The sequence below is a fragment of the Falco naumanni genome, chromosome 7, assembly GCF_017639655.2.
Source record: "Falco naumanni isolate bFalNau1 chromosome 7, bFalNau1.pat, whole genome shotgun sequence".
Lineage (NCBI taxonomy): Eukaryota > Metazoa > Chordata > Aves > Falconiformes > Falconidae > Falco > Falco naumanni.
In genome coordinates, this window is record NC_054060.1 from 18,227,098 (window position 1) to 18,242,495 (window position 15,398).

The 15,398-nt window shown below is 46.2% G+C and overlaps 1 protein-coding gene across 1 annotated transcript in view; it reads right to left on the reverse strand.

Moving 5' to 3' along the window:
- RFX7 (regulatory factor X7) overlaps window positions 1-15,024 on the reverse strand; it is a 51,453-nt gene extending 36,429 nt beyond the window's left edge. The window contains exon 1 of the mRNA XM_040600180.1: window positions 14,624-15,024. Within this exon, the coding sequence (XP_040456114.1) occupies window positions 14,624-14,769 (146 nt within the window). The 5' untranslated portion in view covers window positions 14,770-15,024. The remainder of the gene's footprint in view (window positions 1-14,623) is intronic.
- Window positions 15,025-15,398: the final 374 nt, after the last annotated feature.

Here is a 15,398-nt window from a genome sequence, read left to right on the forward strand (position 1 = left end):
GTGTCCACTGGAAGTCTAGAAAGTGTCCAACTCTCAGGCCTCAAAAAGTAAACAAAGCAAGTACTCACCAATTTGCAAATACTGGCTTTTTCAGCTTGAAGGCAGACTCCTCCTCAACCTAACCCAAACCACTCTTCTCGGCAAAACAAGGCAGCAACAAGTACAGCAAGCGATAAAACAGCGCAAGAAGGCCAAGCGGCATCCATTTCACCTTCCCATCGCTATTCCCACCTTCTAACCTCATCTAACTCCTTCCACTCGTCAAAGAGAATAAGCCAGACTGGTTTTCCATCAGACACAAGGAGCAACGCTGCATCACAGTGCTGAGAAAAAGTAGCAGTTTAGCATGCTTAAAATTAACATTTTAAGTTAGCGCAGGTGAAAACTGGTCAAACGCATGACTTCAATACTTGTTACTGTAAGTGAAATATTTCATATAGGATAAAAATTTAATCCCTTCACCATTTCTGACACTATTTAATGCTCATAAAATCTATACAAACAGCTGAACAAAGAAGGAAGATAAGGCTGCTAATGAAATGCCCAAGTCTCAAATGTAGCCCATTGTAACGAACTGCCAAGAAATAACTAGCCGGCAGACATCAGAATACCTACATCTGAAATTCAGGTCTATAAACACCTCTATTAACTCTCTGAAGAAATCTAGCTGTAATCAGCACTGAAGACTTGTTCCGCAATTCTTAAAATAATTGTGAAGAACTTGCAACAACCGCACGCTGCCAGGTGTTCTATTCCAGCAATAAGACAGTCATTCGAGTTGCTGGGTTGTTGGGGTTTTTTACATTTACTTAATTTTACCACAAGTTACTCTAATGAACTCTTAGAAGAGACAAAGAAAATGCTTTTACACGGCTCTCACCCTGGTTCTTTCAACACTGATCTGAATGAAAATCAGTGTGTATTGTTATGTTCAGGCAGGGCTCTCTATTTCAAGGATGCGATGCCCTCCGCACATTACGGAGGAAGATAATACGACTTCAGAGGAGCTGCATCCTATATATACTAACAATCTACATGGGGCACTGCAGGGCGTTGTTCTAAGATAAGTCTGCAAGGATCAACTGCCTAGAAAAACTACATACAAAAAACGCAGAGTGATCTCAATAAAGCCACATAAAAAAAAAAGACTGCTCAAGTAGGAACTTAATCTAAAGTATGTCCCACTATGACAAGCCAGTATTCAGACACTCCGTGCAGCCGTCCCCTCTCAAAAATCTGCAGGGTCAACAGCTGCAGGTGTCCCACTGTCAGCCTGGAAAGGAGCCCCAGCCTTCCCACCACGCTACTATCCCAATGCTACCTGAGGCCTGACCCTCGCTAGGAAGCAGAGGAGCATTTTGAGGGCTGCACAGACACCGCACTGGGGAGGTTCAGCTTAACCCGCACAGGCATGTCCCTCCTCCATGCCACAGACATCCACCTCTCCCCTCAGCATCGCACAGCGCACCCCTAGGCATCAGCCTGCCTTTCTGCAAACAAATACAGCTTTTATCCAGCCCCCTCCTCCCTGTGCTGCTTAGAATATCCTACCACTTCCACTTCCATTTCTGCCCTGATCTCTGGAGGTCTGCACTCCTCATCCTCCTCACCCCCATAGCTCTCCACCACACTGCTCCCCAGCACTTTTTTTTCCACTTGAGGAACCTGTACCCGAGTGCTGACCTTGGTAACTCTGAGGGAATTCAATCCTTGCAACCTCTTCGGTTTCCCTGTGCTGAGTAATGCCCTGAGTATCTCCAAGCACTCTCCAAGCACCTGCCTACTAAAAGGGCAATTTCTTTTGTGCTGGATTGGCACGGCTTCACTGCCACAGGAAAGGCAACTTCTCTCCCTGACCTGTGCCACACTGCTCACTGGAACATCCCATAACCTCACTCCCATCCCTGACTTTTTTGTACAGGTGAAAATTTAACAGCTGAACATATATGCAGGATGAACACGTCACTGCTGCCTGACAGCGGCAGTCATATAACCTCCTAGCTCAAAAAAATTCCTCCCTCTCGTTCAGCTGCCACCGGTTTTTTCAGGCCTCCATCCTTCAGCTTTGCACCTGCACCCTGGGGCATTTCTCACCCACCTCTGCTTACCAGCTTTGACCCGCTCCCGGCACAGAAACTGTCGTCCCTGCAAATAAAAAGCTGCAAGTTGCTCCGAGTCTCTTGCCTACCTTAAAGGTCAGTTCACTGAATACTAAAACAGTTTAACCTATCAGTTTTCCACCCTCTGCTTCTGGGCTAAGAAAAAAATACTCCTAGTGGCATCTTTTACAAATTGCTTTAATCCCTAAACTAGGATCTTCAGAAAAGTTACAAACATGCACTATTCCAATTCTCAAGGATTTAGACTGGGAAGTTTGAGTTCCCCTACCCTACAGCCCAAGTGAACTTTAGTTTACTTGCAGACTCAAGAGCCTGTCTAAACCTGTAAGCTTGCTTAAAATTAAAGCTGCACAAAATTTAATTAAGTTGTGTAAGTTCATACCTGCATGCACCTACTTCAGTTTGCACCTACAAAGCCGGGTTTGAACGCAACTGCACTTACTCCTAGGTGGTAGCTTAACTGTGTCAAACAAGCATCTTACACGAGCCTGCACTGCAGGACTGGTTGCTCCAACCCAAGACTACGTTTACCAGCTCTTGGGCTGCAGCATCCATCAGGCCTGTACAGCTCCAGAGCAGCCAGAATAGACAACTCCACTGCCAGCGCTTCATGAACTACAAGTGTAAGGCAGGTGAGCACCATTCACTCTGTCACCTTCACTCCACTCACTGCCTCCTTCACTACTAGGCTGCCTCTGCAGCCATGGTGAATGAACAAGTAAATTATCAGATTACTTCTTTCCTCTAAAACCTCATTTATGAATGGAAATGATGAACAGCAGGCATCTGACCAGTACTTAATACCCCACAACTTTAAGGTTCTGTACTCTTGCTTGTCTCCTTGGAACAATGCAGCCAGTTTGAAGCAGGCAAGATGACTGTGCTACCCACCCCTGGCTCTGCCGCCCCATCCTACTTCTGTAGGCAACTGCTGGGAATGTGACCCAAAAACTGGAGAACTTAGCCATTTTCTTCTCAAGCAACATACCTGCTTTGCAGGCATGGCATTGTTCATAAGCATTTTGATGTCTATGTTAAAAGTTTTCATATTGTCATGTTTCCTTTTAAAAACATGGTAGAAGGCATGCGACCTGTCCTAGTACAAAGTCATGAAGCCACAGCCATGCAGGTCACTGAGTTCAGCACCCTATTAAGACAATTTGCAGAACACCTGCACGGATTCATTAGTCACAGTCTGTCCGTTTTAAACATCCCGGGAATGGTAAAGTTACACCACAACTTACTCAGTAAAATAGAAACAGACAAGGCTGTCATTGATGAAATCTAGAACAGACTTCAGAAAAGCTGCATTAAACTTCTGCCTTTCCAAAACTCACGGCACCGAAGAATTCTATTTGAGACAGATGTAGACAGAAAGCTACTACAGCAATACTCACTGAGATAACCGCACTGTTGAAATTCACCTGTAGGCTGCAGCACGTAACTGGCTAACATCTTTCAGCATCTAACAATTTATTGAACTATGCTTGTATAAAATCTTCACACTAATGTTACCCACAGTTACTTGTCTGATGAGTCCTTCCAGAAGGAGATGTTGTCTAAGAGCACTACAGAATTGATCGGTCTGGATTTTCATTCCTGTGAACCACATCATACGTAAACATGCCCATGGGAGAGCAGATGTTTGCGTTAAGAGAATGAAAACTCTTTTCCTGATTATTAACACAGTTTGATTTCAATTTTCAAGGTGAGCTATACACTGCATTGCCACTCCCTTACTCAGCAGCTGAACTGATCAAGCCAAAACTGCAGCTCATCTGAGTTTGATGAATTTAGGAAGGACCATCTCTCCCTGAGGAACACAATGCACTCGAGCTATCTCCTGATCCTACACTGGGCCTGATTTGCCACAAAGCTACTGGGATTTAATACAGGTTACCACTGAATACTCAAAACTTCTCTGAAGTGACTAAGAACAACAGTTAGGTTCTGCACTGCCAACATCCATTATAAATATTTTCACCGTGAACATCTGGGGCTATGAGTTGACATCCCAATACATACATATGTGTCTAAGCATTCACAGAGAGAGGGCTTCCACGCACTGAACCACTGTACACACAATCTACATTTTGTTTTTCCATTAAGCTACAAGTTTCACCAACTTGAATTTACAAACCACGATGGTACATGAGTGTCACACATTCTTAATCCCTCCATGAGAAGTAAGCTTCTAGCAAGGAAGAGATGCAGTCCATGGGGATATGTGCAATGAAAGCTAAATGGGGACTGCTTAAACTTAGTGGTACTAAACAAAAACCAAAAAAAACCCAAAGAAAATTATCTTGGTTTTCATTTTTATTCTCAGCCTGAGAAATCAAGACTATTACCCTTTTTATTAGCCACTAATAATCAGGAAAATTGACTACTCATAGTGTAAGTTCAGGCATATTATCTACAGGGTAATCAGACACCTAGCTTCTACTCTGAAGTAATCGATAAGAGATAGTTGTCTGAGTATCTTCACAGATCAGGGACTTAATTAGATAAGTTACCAAATCTTCAGGGTCAACATTTTAGATTTTTTTGCTTGATAAAATGATAACTTGTAAAATTAATTTTTTACTAAGTTTCAGTATAAACTGATTTAGACAAACTTTTGTCTGATGCAATTAAACACACACAAACCAGCTGTAAAAAAGACGACAAAAAGTGCTTTTTCTTACATCTTCAGCACATTTGTTGATTAGTTGAGATTTTTTTTATTTGACTCAGCAAGCTATCTCTAGTTGTTAAATACAACTGATGGTTTCTGTTCAAAATATCCCTTTCCATATTTTTATAACTAGATCTGTCAACCCCACTTCATTCACTTGTTGAATAGAAGAAGCAAATCCACTTTTCTCTCAGCTGCCAATTCATTTCTCAACTTCTTATGAGTTAATCATTGAACCATACCACTGGAATCAAGCATAATGAAGGTAATTCTGCAGAGCAGGCTCACGGAGCCAAAAGCTGGCTGTGCTCTTCAGCAAACTGTGGTTCCAGGTGTGCAGTTTTGTGATTACTGCCAGTGAGTAATTTGACTGTCTTTTAAATACCAACCAATTCATGTAGTTTACATGACCACTAACAGCACTGTAGGCTCTAACACAGCTCATCATTTATAATGCTAACAGGCTTAATAAAAAATAATAATAATAAAATCAAACCATGAAGAAAATAGGCAAACTTTTTATGCACCCTTAATGAAAGAAACACCATACTTTGTCCGAGCTCGGACAAAAGGTTCCTGTGGCAGTCTCTGACTCCTGCAAGATTATTTCAAAACTATTTTCAGCCCTTGCTTCAGACAGTCCCATCAGAGCAGAGCTGCAGCTTTCACACAAGGGCTGAGCACCAGCCAACCTCGCAGGTGCCTCACCCACAGCTACCAACTTCCATAGAACCTGCGCAAGGATCACGGAGCGATGGTTTACCCTTCATTGAGAAGCACAGCGAGAAGCACAAAGCATCAGAAACCGAACACAGCACGGGAGATGGCAGCTGGAGGCAGACAATGCTGGGTAAGAAACACCAAGCACTGCTCCCTTTGGCCAGCTACCCATCCTGCAAGGGACCAGGGACCCTCCCTCAAGGGCACAGCAGGGACACCAAGGGGCATCTGCCACCTGCATGCCCTTCCAGACACCACTGCCTGCACACACCAGCACGCACAGCAAACCAGGCCTGCCAGAGGGTGTCCAGCCCCAAAGCAGAAGCCTCAAGTCCCAGTTTCAGATTGCCTCTGGACACAGCATCACCCGGCATCCACAATCACCTTTGCCCAGCTCCTCACCTGGCTTAATAAGCACCCGAGCCTCTCGAGTACTTTTCTCCACTGAATTAGCAACAAAACTAGCATGTGGTTCCAGAGGAAGGAGTTGTCACTATTTTCCAAAGCAGATTTTAAAAAGACTTAAAATTCAATCCACAAAAAATATTAAGAAGATGTTAAAGCTTTTCAATGCACAGGCCTTCAAACAGTTATCATTTGTGGTACCAAGTAACTGTCAATTTTAAGTATGCATTTTAATATGGGAACGGTTCTGATGAGGAGAGGAAAAAGCACACAGGAGTATTTTCACTGAAGTCACAAAGACTACTCCAAGTATCTTCAGGTGATTTCTGAACACAGGCAAGAAGGTGAAGAAAACTCAAGAGAAGCAAACTTCCCATCCTACTATCCAGCACACCTTGCTCACAAGCTAATTCTTGTTTGTCCGAGGGATGCTTGAGGCAGACACTGCCAGGCAACTCTGTACTAAGAAAAAGTTCCAACAGTCTGTTTGTATTGCTGACAGCTTTAAAAACAATCTAATTCACTGCTTTATAGGCAACCCAAGTAATGAACTGTAATTCCTGCTGTCCAGTGCAATCCAAATTTTTCACTGGCAGGAGTCCCAACAACCTCATAATAGCACTTCGGAATCTTTGACTAAGAAATCTTTGACTAAGATTGCCTCCATGCCTCTGAGACCATCCATCAAAAAGGACAGCCATAAATCACAGACCCTGACATATAACCACAAATTTCCTCTCAGGGGGAGACACAAATATGCCTCGTTTAAGTAAACAAGTTCTTCCCAGGAACAAGATTTTCTTCCCAAACTTGAAGTACCTGACTATCGGATCTGTAAGTGAGGCCATCCCCAGCCAGCTCCAGGGAAAAGCTACGCAAGACCCGTCGCTCCGGAGGAGCACAGGAACACCCCAAAACCCCAGACCCACGGACACATCCCCTACCTGTGCCACCGCCACGCGCTGCACCCTGCCACGTGTTGACACCTCACGGTGAGTAAAAGGTACCAGCTTACGCAGATGGAGCAATAAAGGCCAGACCACTCACTGGGTGCTGTAGGTCCAAAAGGAGAACCTGGTGGGTCTGCCACCCACGGGAGGCCCCTCCGCCACAACTCCCAGGGTGCATGTCCCACCCACAGAGACCATCCCCATCCCCGGTCCCGCCTGCAGCAACACCCGGCCTCCCCACCCTTCAACTGGTACGATGTCACTGCAGCAACCACAAGCAATTAAAAACAAGCAACAGGGAAAATATTCGGCAAGTTTTGAATGTTTTTTTCCCACTGTCTTAATGATTAAACATTCAACAACAGAAAACACTTGGCAGCTTACTGAAAGACTGTTGATGGCACAGCAGCCGATAACGAACATCCTACTTGATGAGAGACAATCCTTTTTCCATTAAATCAAGAAAGCATTAAAATTCAGATACTGGCTAACTCCATTTAGAACAAACCAAACGAATCACAACCCTCAGAATTCCCAAAGATCTAACGGAACACGACAAAACACCCCAAGGACTTTCAGAATTTTTAGATGTGTTTAGGGGACTCTTCTCACCAGCCTGGAATTGCCCATTTGTGCTGGCTGGCCTTCTGCTTGGGCTCTTTCTGGGTGACAGAGCACTGCATTTTCATCTATTCAATTTACCTTTGGAATCACCTGCTGGTAGCTTTTCAAACACGCAGTCCCATGTTCTACCTAGACTACTCCAGAAGCAAGCCAGAAAGCTACCTCCATCTCCTCATCTTCACAGTTTAAAAATAAGGAGCTCCTTATTTATATAGGAGGCTTTGTAATGTTAGATATTAGAAAGGCTTGAACCAAAAATCCAAATTTGGATCCTGATCTGAATTTTGCAGCTCTGGCCCTTGTCCAAATACTTCTGTTTGGCAAGCGGCAGAGTGGAGTAACAAGAGAAGGCAACATACATAAGTTATGGCATCTGTGTAAAAACATTAAGCTCAACCCCTGCTCTCAAAACTACACACACACACACGGACACACAAAAAGACTAACAAAACCACCCCAAGCCCCAATTAACTAAGAGATTAATCAGTGCTTCAGTGTAAATCTGATCACCCAAACCAGAGCAGTACTGTCATCTCGCCCAGTTACAGTATTTTTTCTGGTTAATTTATATGGCATCCAGAAAATTTTAGGGAGAGTTCTAAGTGTTCTTTTCAGAAAAAGATTTGGATTCCTACTCGCCAGTGGCAGACAGACACATGCCAACCAAACAGAACCGCCCCAAATGGGGAGCAACCCAGCTACGAAGGCCTGGGACGACCATCCTGCAACTGTGTGCTTATTGAGAACTCATTAGAAAGGCTGCTCTGAATCACAATGTCACACCATCCCACTTGCTTCGATGAAGGGAACTCCTGCAGCAGAAAGTAAAACATTTCTGGAACAAGGAATCACGTGTGTTTGGTGCTGTGAAGTCAACGATTTAATGCACTCCTATGTATTTTAAATGAACAGCAGTAAAACTTAGCCAAACCTTTTATGACTTGAATACTGGGTCTTTTCCCCATATACTCTATTAGAACCTATTGTTTCAAGAAACAAAGACAAACAAAACCCACAAGCAAGAGTAAAAAAATCCACTCTTCTAAAAGCAGATTTACAAAGATATTTTTTTTTCTGCAAAGCTATTCCATCCAACTCAGAGCCAGGATATTCAATAAAACCTCAACTCCATTCTCAAAAGGTTACACAAAGGTCAGCATTCATTTTATTCAGGTTTATTTTCTAACCTTGTAAAAATGCCTGCAGATCAAATTGGCTTCCACACCTGCTGACCTAGAAACTCCACCACCGTGGTGGCTGTGCCCCGTTTTGGAAAGTTGCTTCTCCTCCCACGCCGATCTGGCATGGACTGCTGCGTGCCACTGACCTGCCTGCTCCCCGCTCCCGGCAGTCAGCGGCATGGAGGAAGGCTTTCCCAACAGCAAGGGGATGCATTTCAGGACAGAACTGTAAATGCTTTTTTTAAGCCACTTTGGTGAGAAGGAATTTTTCCAGGGTGGCTTCCCCCGAAAAGGAGGATTTTCCTCCATACAGGAATGCGTAGTAATACATAAAGGGCGTACCTGGACTTTGTTCAAGGGAATGGAAGATGTCCAAAACAACCCACGGAGGGATGGAGCGGCCACCCTCCAAGAAAATAAGCTGACCTGAAGAAGTGACAAATGGTAGGATTTGTTCTGCCCAATTCAAGAGATCTGCTCCGCAGATGCCTACACCCTGGCACATGGTTTAAAATTTGTTTACAGTCAAAGGGAAATAGGCACATAAAGTGATCAGATGGATTGTTTTATAAAGATGCCTTCCCCAGGAGACGGCCCTTACATCAGAAGCATATTATTCTCCACCACCACTACAAGGGAGCTACCTTGACCAACTCATATAGGATAACATATGTCAAATGAAACAAACCCTACTTTCTATTCCTATCCATTCGGGGTAACAGAGTGTTAAGGAGAATGACACGCTGCTAAATGCTTTGCCCAAGGAAGGCTGACGCTTCCCAAAATAACAAAGAACTACCTTAAAATATGGTCCACAGCTCAATTTTATCTTATGTATTTGACTGCTTATACACCACATCAGGAAATACATCCAGGGCAGGCCAGTCTCACCACCACCTGTAAACAATGGAACCATAAAGCCAGGGAAAACTGCCTTAGTGACAAGAAATTTTTTGCAGTTTTACACAGCACCTCTTACCTGAGGGGCTCAACGTATTTTTTCAAAAGTAGTAAACACACTGCCGATGTTAAGCAGATTTAGTGAAATGAGTGCAGCCTGTACACCTGTCAATGACAATTATTAGCTCTTCCTCACAATAGTTAGCAACCTTTTATTGAAGAACTCTTAAGTTTTGTTTCCCACCTCCAACAGTGAATTAACTAGGATGAAGGAGGGAACGCTGGCTGGTGCATTTTGGGCTGGAGGCACAGAATAACCACAAAGGGTCTGTAATCAGTTATAGGAAATTTTAAATTCCCCACTCAATTTCGACAGACTCTAACAAAATACTGAGGTTTTGGTTTGTTTTTTTCCCCTCTTACTCCCTGACTCACTCCCTCCAGAACTATAGAAAACTGAAAAAGAGTAAATGCAGATGTCTACAGATTAATCCAACCCAAATCAAGAAATCCATAATTTTTAAAAAAACTACATAAACTGATTTCAACTGCAGAAGAAAACGACCAAAAAGGTGTTTGCACCTACATTTGCAAAGAGCCTGAAACACATACACACTGAGCTTCCCTCTTCATTGCCAGGTATTTTATTAAAAATACCAAGACTGTCAATGGTTTTTTTTCTGCTGACCTAACCATACCAATAAGTAGCAATTCCTATTACGAAAAACCTCAATGGCATTTCCCAAATTGCAGAACATTTGCTCTGCCAACAGCTAAGTGACAATCTACACTTGCTGACAATGCCTAATGAGGAGTGATGGATGCAACTGCAGGAGGGAGCAGGAATGATGCAAGTCGTAAGAAAGAATGGAGCCTTCCAAAGATTAGAAAATACTACTGTTCCAATCAGCTAGTCTGGTTTTACAGCACGATACTGAGAGCCCAAAACTAACAAGGGCACGATTCACCTCCTACTCCCCCTTCAACATGAGACAAACCGGGCCTTAGGACATATAATTTTGGCACTGCCCAGCCTAGCTCATGTGGTTTTCCAATACAACTTCTAGCTAGAAGAGCAATTTGAGGACAAAAATTATGGATCTGAAACCCACACCCACGTCCAACCCAAACGGCTGCAAAAGCAATGCTTTGTGTTTGCCACTCCACGCCGCCTGGTCCTCGGCTCAGTTTACACACGAGATATTGGGGAGGGGGAGGAGAGAAATTAATCCCTCAGGCAGAATTATGATAATCAAATCCTAACAGATGCCTTTAGGACAACAAGAGCTGAGATGCAGGCAAGGTGAAAGAAGCTGGGGCCAATGCATGTACAGATGCAAGCACCAGATTACTATTTACAACAGTAAACAAGTACTCATTGAACAATCATCACCAGTTATTCGCAACAGTGAACAAGAAAACGAACCTACGGACTGGATTTTAGATTAATACAGTGAGCAAAGAGATTAAATTGCCTAAAACCATTGGTCTTTTTCTTTCACATCAGCAAAAGCAGATCCTCGACCAACAACATCCTCCCTTGGTCATCTCCGCACCTCGACCACCCTGCTTTTACGATGTACCTTGCTGGCTGTCTTTAGCTATAGGATATTCTTAGGCAACTTAATGTGATATTGAGTAGACTCTGCCTTCGCCACCATATGTTTGGGTACAGAAACATCATATACAAATAACACACATTTGGTAATACAGTACCCTCAGCCGAAGAAAATAATTGAAACCCCATTAGTCTATATGCTCAGACAGCTGACTAGGGAGGTTTTCCTGCCTCAGGCTCTAACGTCTGGACAAAAAGCTATTAATAAATATGAAAGCTTTAATAAATCTGAAGGGAAATAAACCCAGGCAGATTAAGGCCCAGTGTCCAGTGAAGACCAGGGCAATTTACAAAGCCGCCCAACCTGACACTAATCAACCAAGCTAGGCTCCCAAAGACGCGTACTCCCCGTCTAGACTTGTAATCCGTCAATGGGAAAAGACATCTAATATTATTTCTGCCCATTTCATTGACGCAGTAAGAACACATCCAACTGCCTTAGCAACTCAATACGCAACACAGAACAGAAACAGACACCACTTTGCTGGATGTGTTCACGTGAAGCAGACAGGAAAAACAAAATACTGTCAAGACAGTGATGAACTTTCATTATTGTAACCAAACAGCAGTTAAATACCTGTATGTGATGCTGTGATGCAAATAAATACTTCCTGATCAGTTTTTAAGCACAGCTAGGTAACTCTTATCTTCCCCTCTTCAGTCCAAAACCAATGGTCACTTTACATGCAAAAAAAACAACAAAAAAACCCCAAAAACCCGACTGGAGTCCTAGCAAGCACACTTTCAAGTCTTCAGTATATACGTGGACCACGCCTGTAATTTTAACCAGCAGGACTTAACCTATTGTTTCATTTTAAGGGACTCCACATGTTCGCAATTACTTGAGATACTTTTGTCAAACTACATTTTAATTTAATAAACAGAATAAATTAAATATGAGTTGAGATAATGAATGCCTCATTGTCCCGCTCGAGGCCTACATCACACACTATATTTATATTTCTCTGTACAGCGCAAGGACAAGCACAGACTTGTTTGTGATCCCCAAGTCCAGCATTTCAGTAGCTGCTATACTAGTATTTTTATTGACAGTATAATTTGAAGACCCAAACCCTTTCTTTAAAAAATAATCATTAAAAAAAAACCAGGAAAAACACCAAAAAACACAGCACCGAAACCCTAAGAAACAAAACCTACTGAAAACATCCCTCCACTACGCACAAACGTGCAGCAGAAAAGGGGGGAAACAATACAGGTGAGTCCTAGCCTAGATGTGCTAAACCCTTCAGGAAGCAAAGGGGGAACGGAACATGCCAACCTGCCGGCACGCAGAACTGGCACGGCGGGGGACAAGGGGAGGAAGAGGAGGGAAAGCAGAAAAGAGGAAGCTCTCTTCTGCACGTTACACCAAGTTCTGTTAACAACAGGGCACTGCCATTTTCACGAGTGACCTTCCACAACCTCTCCCGCTGTTTATCCAGCACCAGCACCCAGCACCCACCAGACAGAACAGCAGATCAGAGACTGCAACTACACCAGACTTCACACCGTTTACTCCGAGTGCAGCGTGCACGACTTCCCTGGCAATGCTCCTCATCCTTGCTGCCCAGAAACCACCACAGCATCTACATCAAGATGCAAAGTAAAATTAAACCCCAGCCCCAAATGAAGTCTGCTGGATCACAGTGCAGAAACACAATTTCTAGTGGTCCCAAACACGTGATTTGAAGATACCAAAAAGTTTTCTTATAAAAAAGAACCTTATCTTCAAGTACTGCATTTCAACAGCGTAACCCGCAGGGAATGGGTACGGCCTGAAAAGGGCAGGGAAGTCCCAGCCCGGTGCAGGAAGCAGGTACCCAGGAGGAACACACGTGCGGAGGTGAGGAGCATCGGCGAAAGTACCAGGGGACAGGGCTGCAAGGTGCTGGCAAAACCTCTGCTGGTCACAAGCATGTGGCACCAGGCGAGCCACGCACACCAGGCAAAACGCTGCGCTCCTCTGTCCCAAACGTGGGCTCGTGCTATCCAGCAGGTTTACCTGAATCAAATAAGCAGCCTTCATTTAAAAGGCTAACATAGGTACTCTTCTTCCTTGAAAAGAAAACCCATAATAAAAGCAGAGGTTTTACTTAGTAGCCATTTTGTCTTCAACTTGGACATGATACCTAATCTGAATGCAGTGTAAACATGCTTTCTGAGGCTCGTTTCCAAACAGCACGTTCATGGAAAGAGAAGAAAATCTAAAAAGGCTATCACTAAATACCATAATACATTAGCAGGGTGTGAAGATTTTGTCATCTAAACAGACAGGAAATCCTGCAGTTTGCATTCCCTCTCTAGGTCACGCTGCAGAGAAAACCAAAACAAAAGGTAGCAAGTGTGGATTAAGGACAATGAATTTACGGTTTAAATTTTTTAAAAAGAAATCCAAAATACCACCCACAACAACCAAACAGTAAATGCAATTTCAGTATGCCATACAACAAAAGAATCTGAAGGTAACATTGTATTTACATTCTTTCTTTTCCAGCTGCATCAATTCCAACCATAAATTCTAACTATAGTATGAAGTAATATGCAAGCTGGATCACTATGTTTCTATTAGGACGAGTACACATACATAAACATATATATATATGGTATGTGCATATATATGTGGCGGGTATATATAGAGGAAAACACATATGAGCAACCTATATTTACAACTCCCAACTTTCGCAATACTTTTATCAACCCCCTCAGCCAAAAGCAGCTTTTAAAAACACACACAAAACGTAAATGCTGCAGGTGAGCACCTCTTGCTTGTATTCTCTTTGAAAAAAACAAAATATTTTATTTGCAGGGCAAGCTACACTCAATTTCTCTTTCCCTCAAAGGCACCCAAAATAAATACTCTGAAGTAAAACGCTGGTTCACTGAGAATTTTGTTGTGATTTTTAGGAAAAAACCCGAAGGACTGGATTCCTGCGCAGGAACTTGCCAACCACCATCCCAAGTTTCAGCCAAAATTGCATTTCAATGGCCAGACGGGAAACTCAGCGGAAGGGGGAGGCTGGCAAAACGCACCCGCGCTGCAAGGCGCTGCATTCCGCGCTGCACGCCCGTGCTGGGCGCCTCCAGCGCTGGAAGGCGCAGAGGGCACACCCGGGGGCCGCGCCGGGCGCCGCAGACGCCCCCGGCAGGTGAGCCCGCGCCCCCGGCCCCCCGCCGCCCCGCCCCGCCACACCGGGGGCTGCCGCCCACCGGGGAAACCCCCCGCGCCCGGCGCGGCCGCGGTCGCCCGGCGCACCTGCCCACGGACACGCGTGTTTTCCGCACGGCTGCCCCGGGGGCTGGGGGGGCGGCTCCGCGCTTCCCCGCACAAAGGGGCCGCGCCCCCCCGCGCTCCCGCCCGCCCCCCTCCGCGGAGCCGAGCGCTGGCCCGCGGCCAGCCCACCCGGGCGGCGGCGGGGCCCGGCCCTTACCAGATGGAGCTGCAGATCTTGTGCTGCAGCGCGCTGGCCTCGCCGCCCTGCAGCCCCGGCACCAGGGCCGGCAGGGCCCCGCCGGGCGCGGGGGTGCCGGCCAGCCGCCGCGGCGGCTGCCCCTCCGGCTGCTGCTCCTCGGCCATGGGGGCGCGGCGGCGCGGACGCGGAGCCGCACTAGGCCTCTGCCGCAGCCCTCGAGTGAGTCGCCTTCCCCTGTTGCCCGGGGGACATCACGGGCGGAAAGCCGAGCCGCGTCCCGCCGCTTACGCCGCAGGATGGCGAGCCCGGCCCGCGGCACGGCGCATGGCGGCACGGCCTCCGCCGCCGCCCCCGCGCAGGGTCGCTCCGCGCTCCCCCGCCTCGCAGCACCTGGCCCGGCCCGGCCCGCCCCGCGCCGCCGCTCCTCGCCCCGCGGCCGCCGTGCCCGCCCGGGCGCCCAGTGCGCAGGCTCGGCGCTGCCCGAGCTGACGGGCCGCCCCGCGCCGCCGCCGCTGCCGGGGAGGGGGCCGGGGCCGGGGGGCGCGGCCGGGGGCGGTGCGGGGCGGCCCCACCGCTGGCCGCGGGCCCCCGCCGCGGGGTTGGGGCGGGAGGGGGGGAGCGCTCCCGGGGCGGCCCGGCTCTGCGGGGGCGGCCCCCGCTGCGCGCCGGCGGCGAAAATAACACATATGTGTGCGCGTGCGTCTGGTATAGACGGAGCGAGACATGTAACATAGGTAGGCGCGCACGAGGTATATAGGGCGCAGCGGCGCGCCGGGCACAGGCGAAGGCAGCG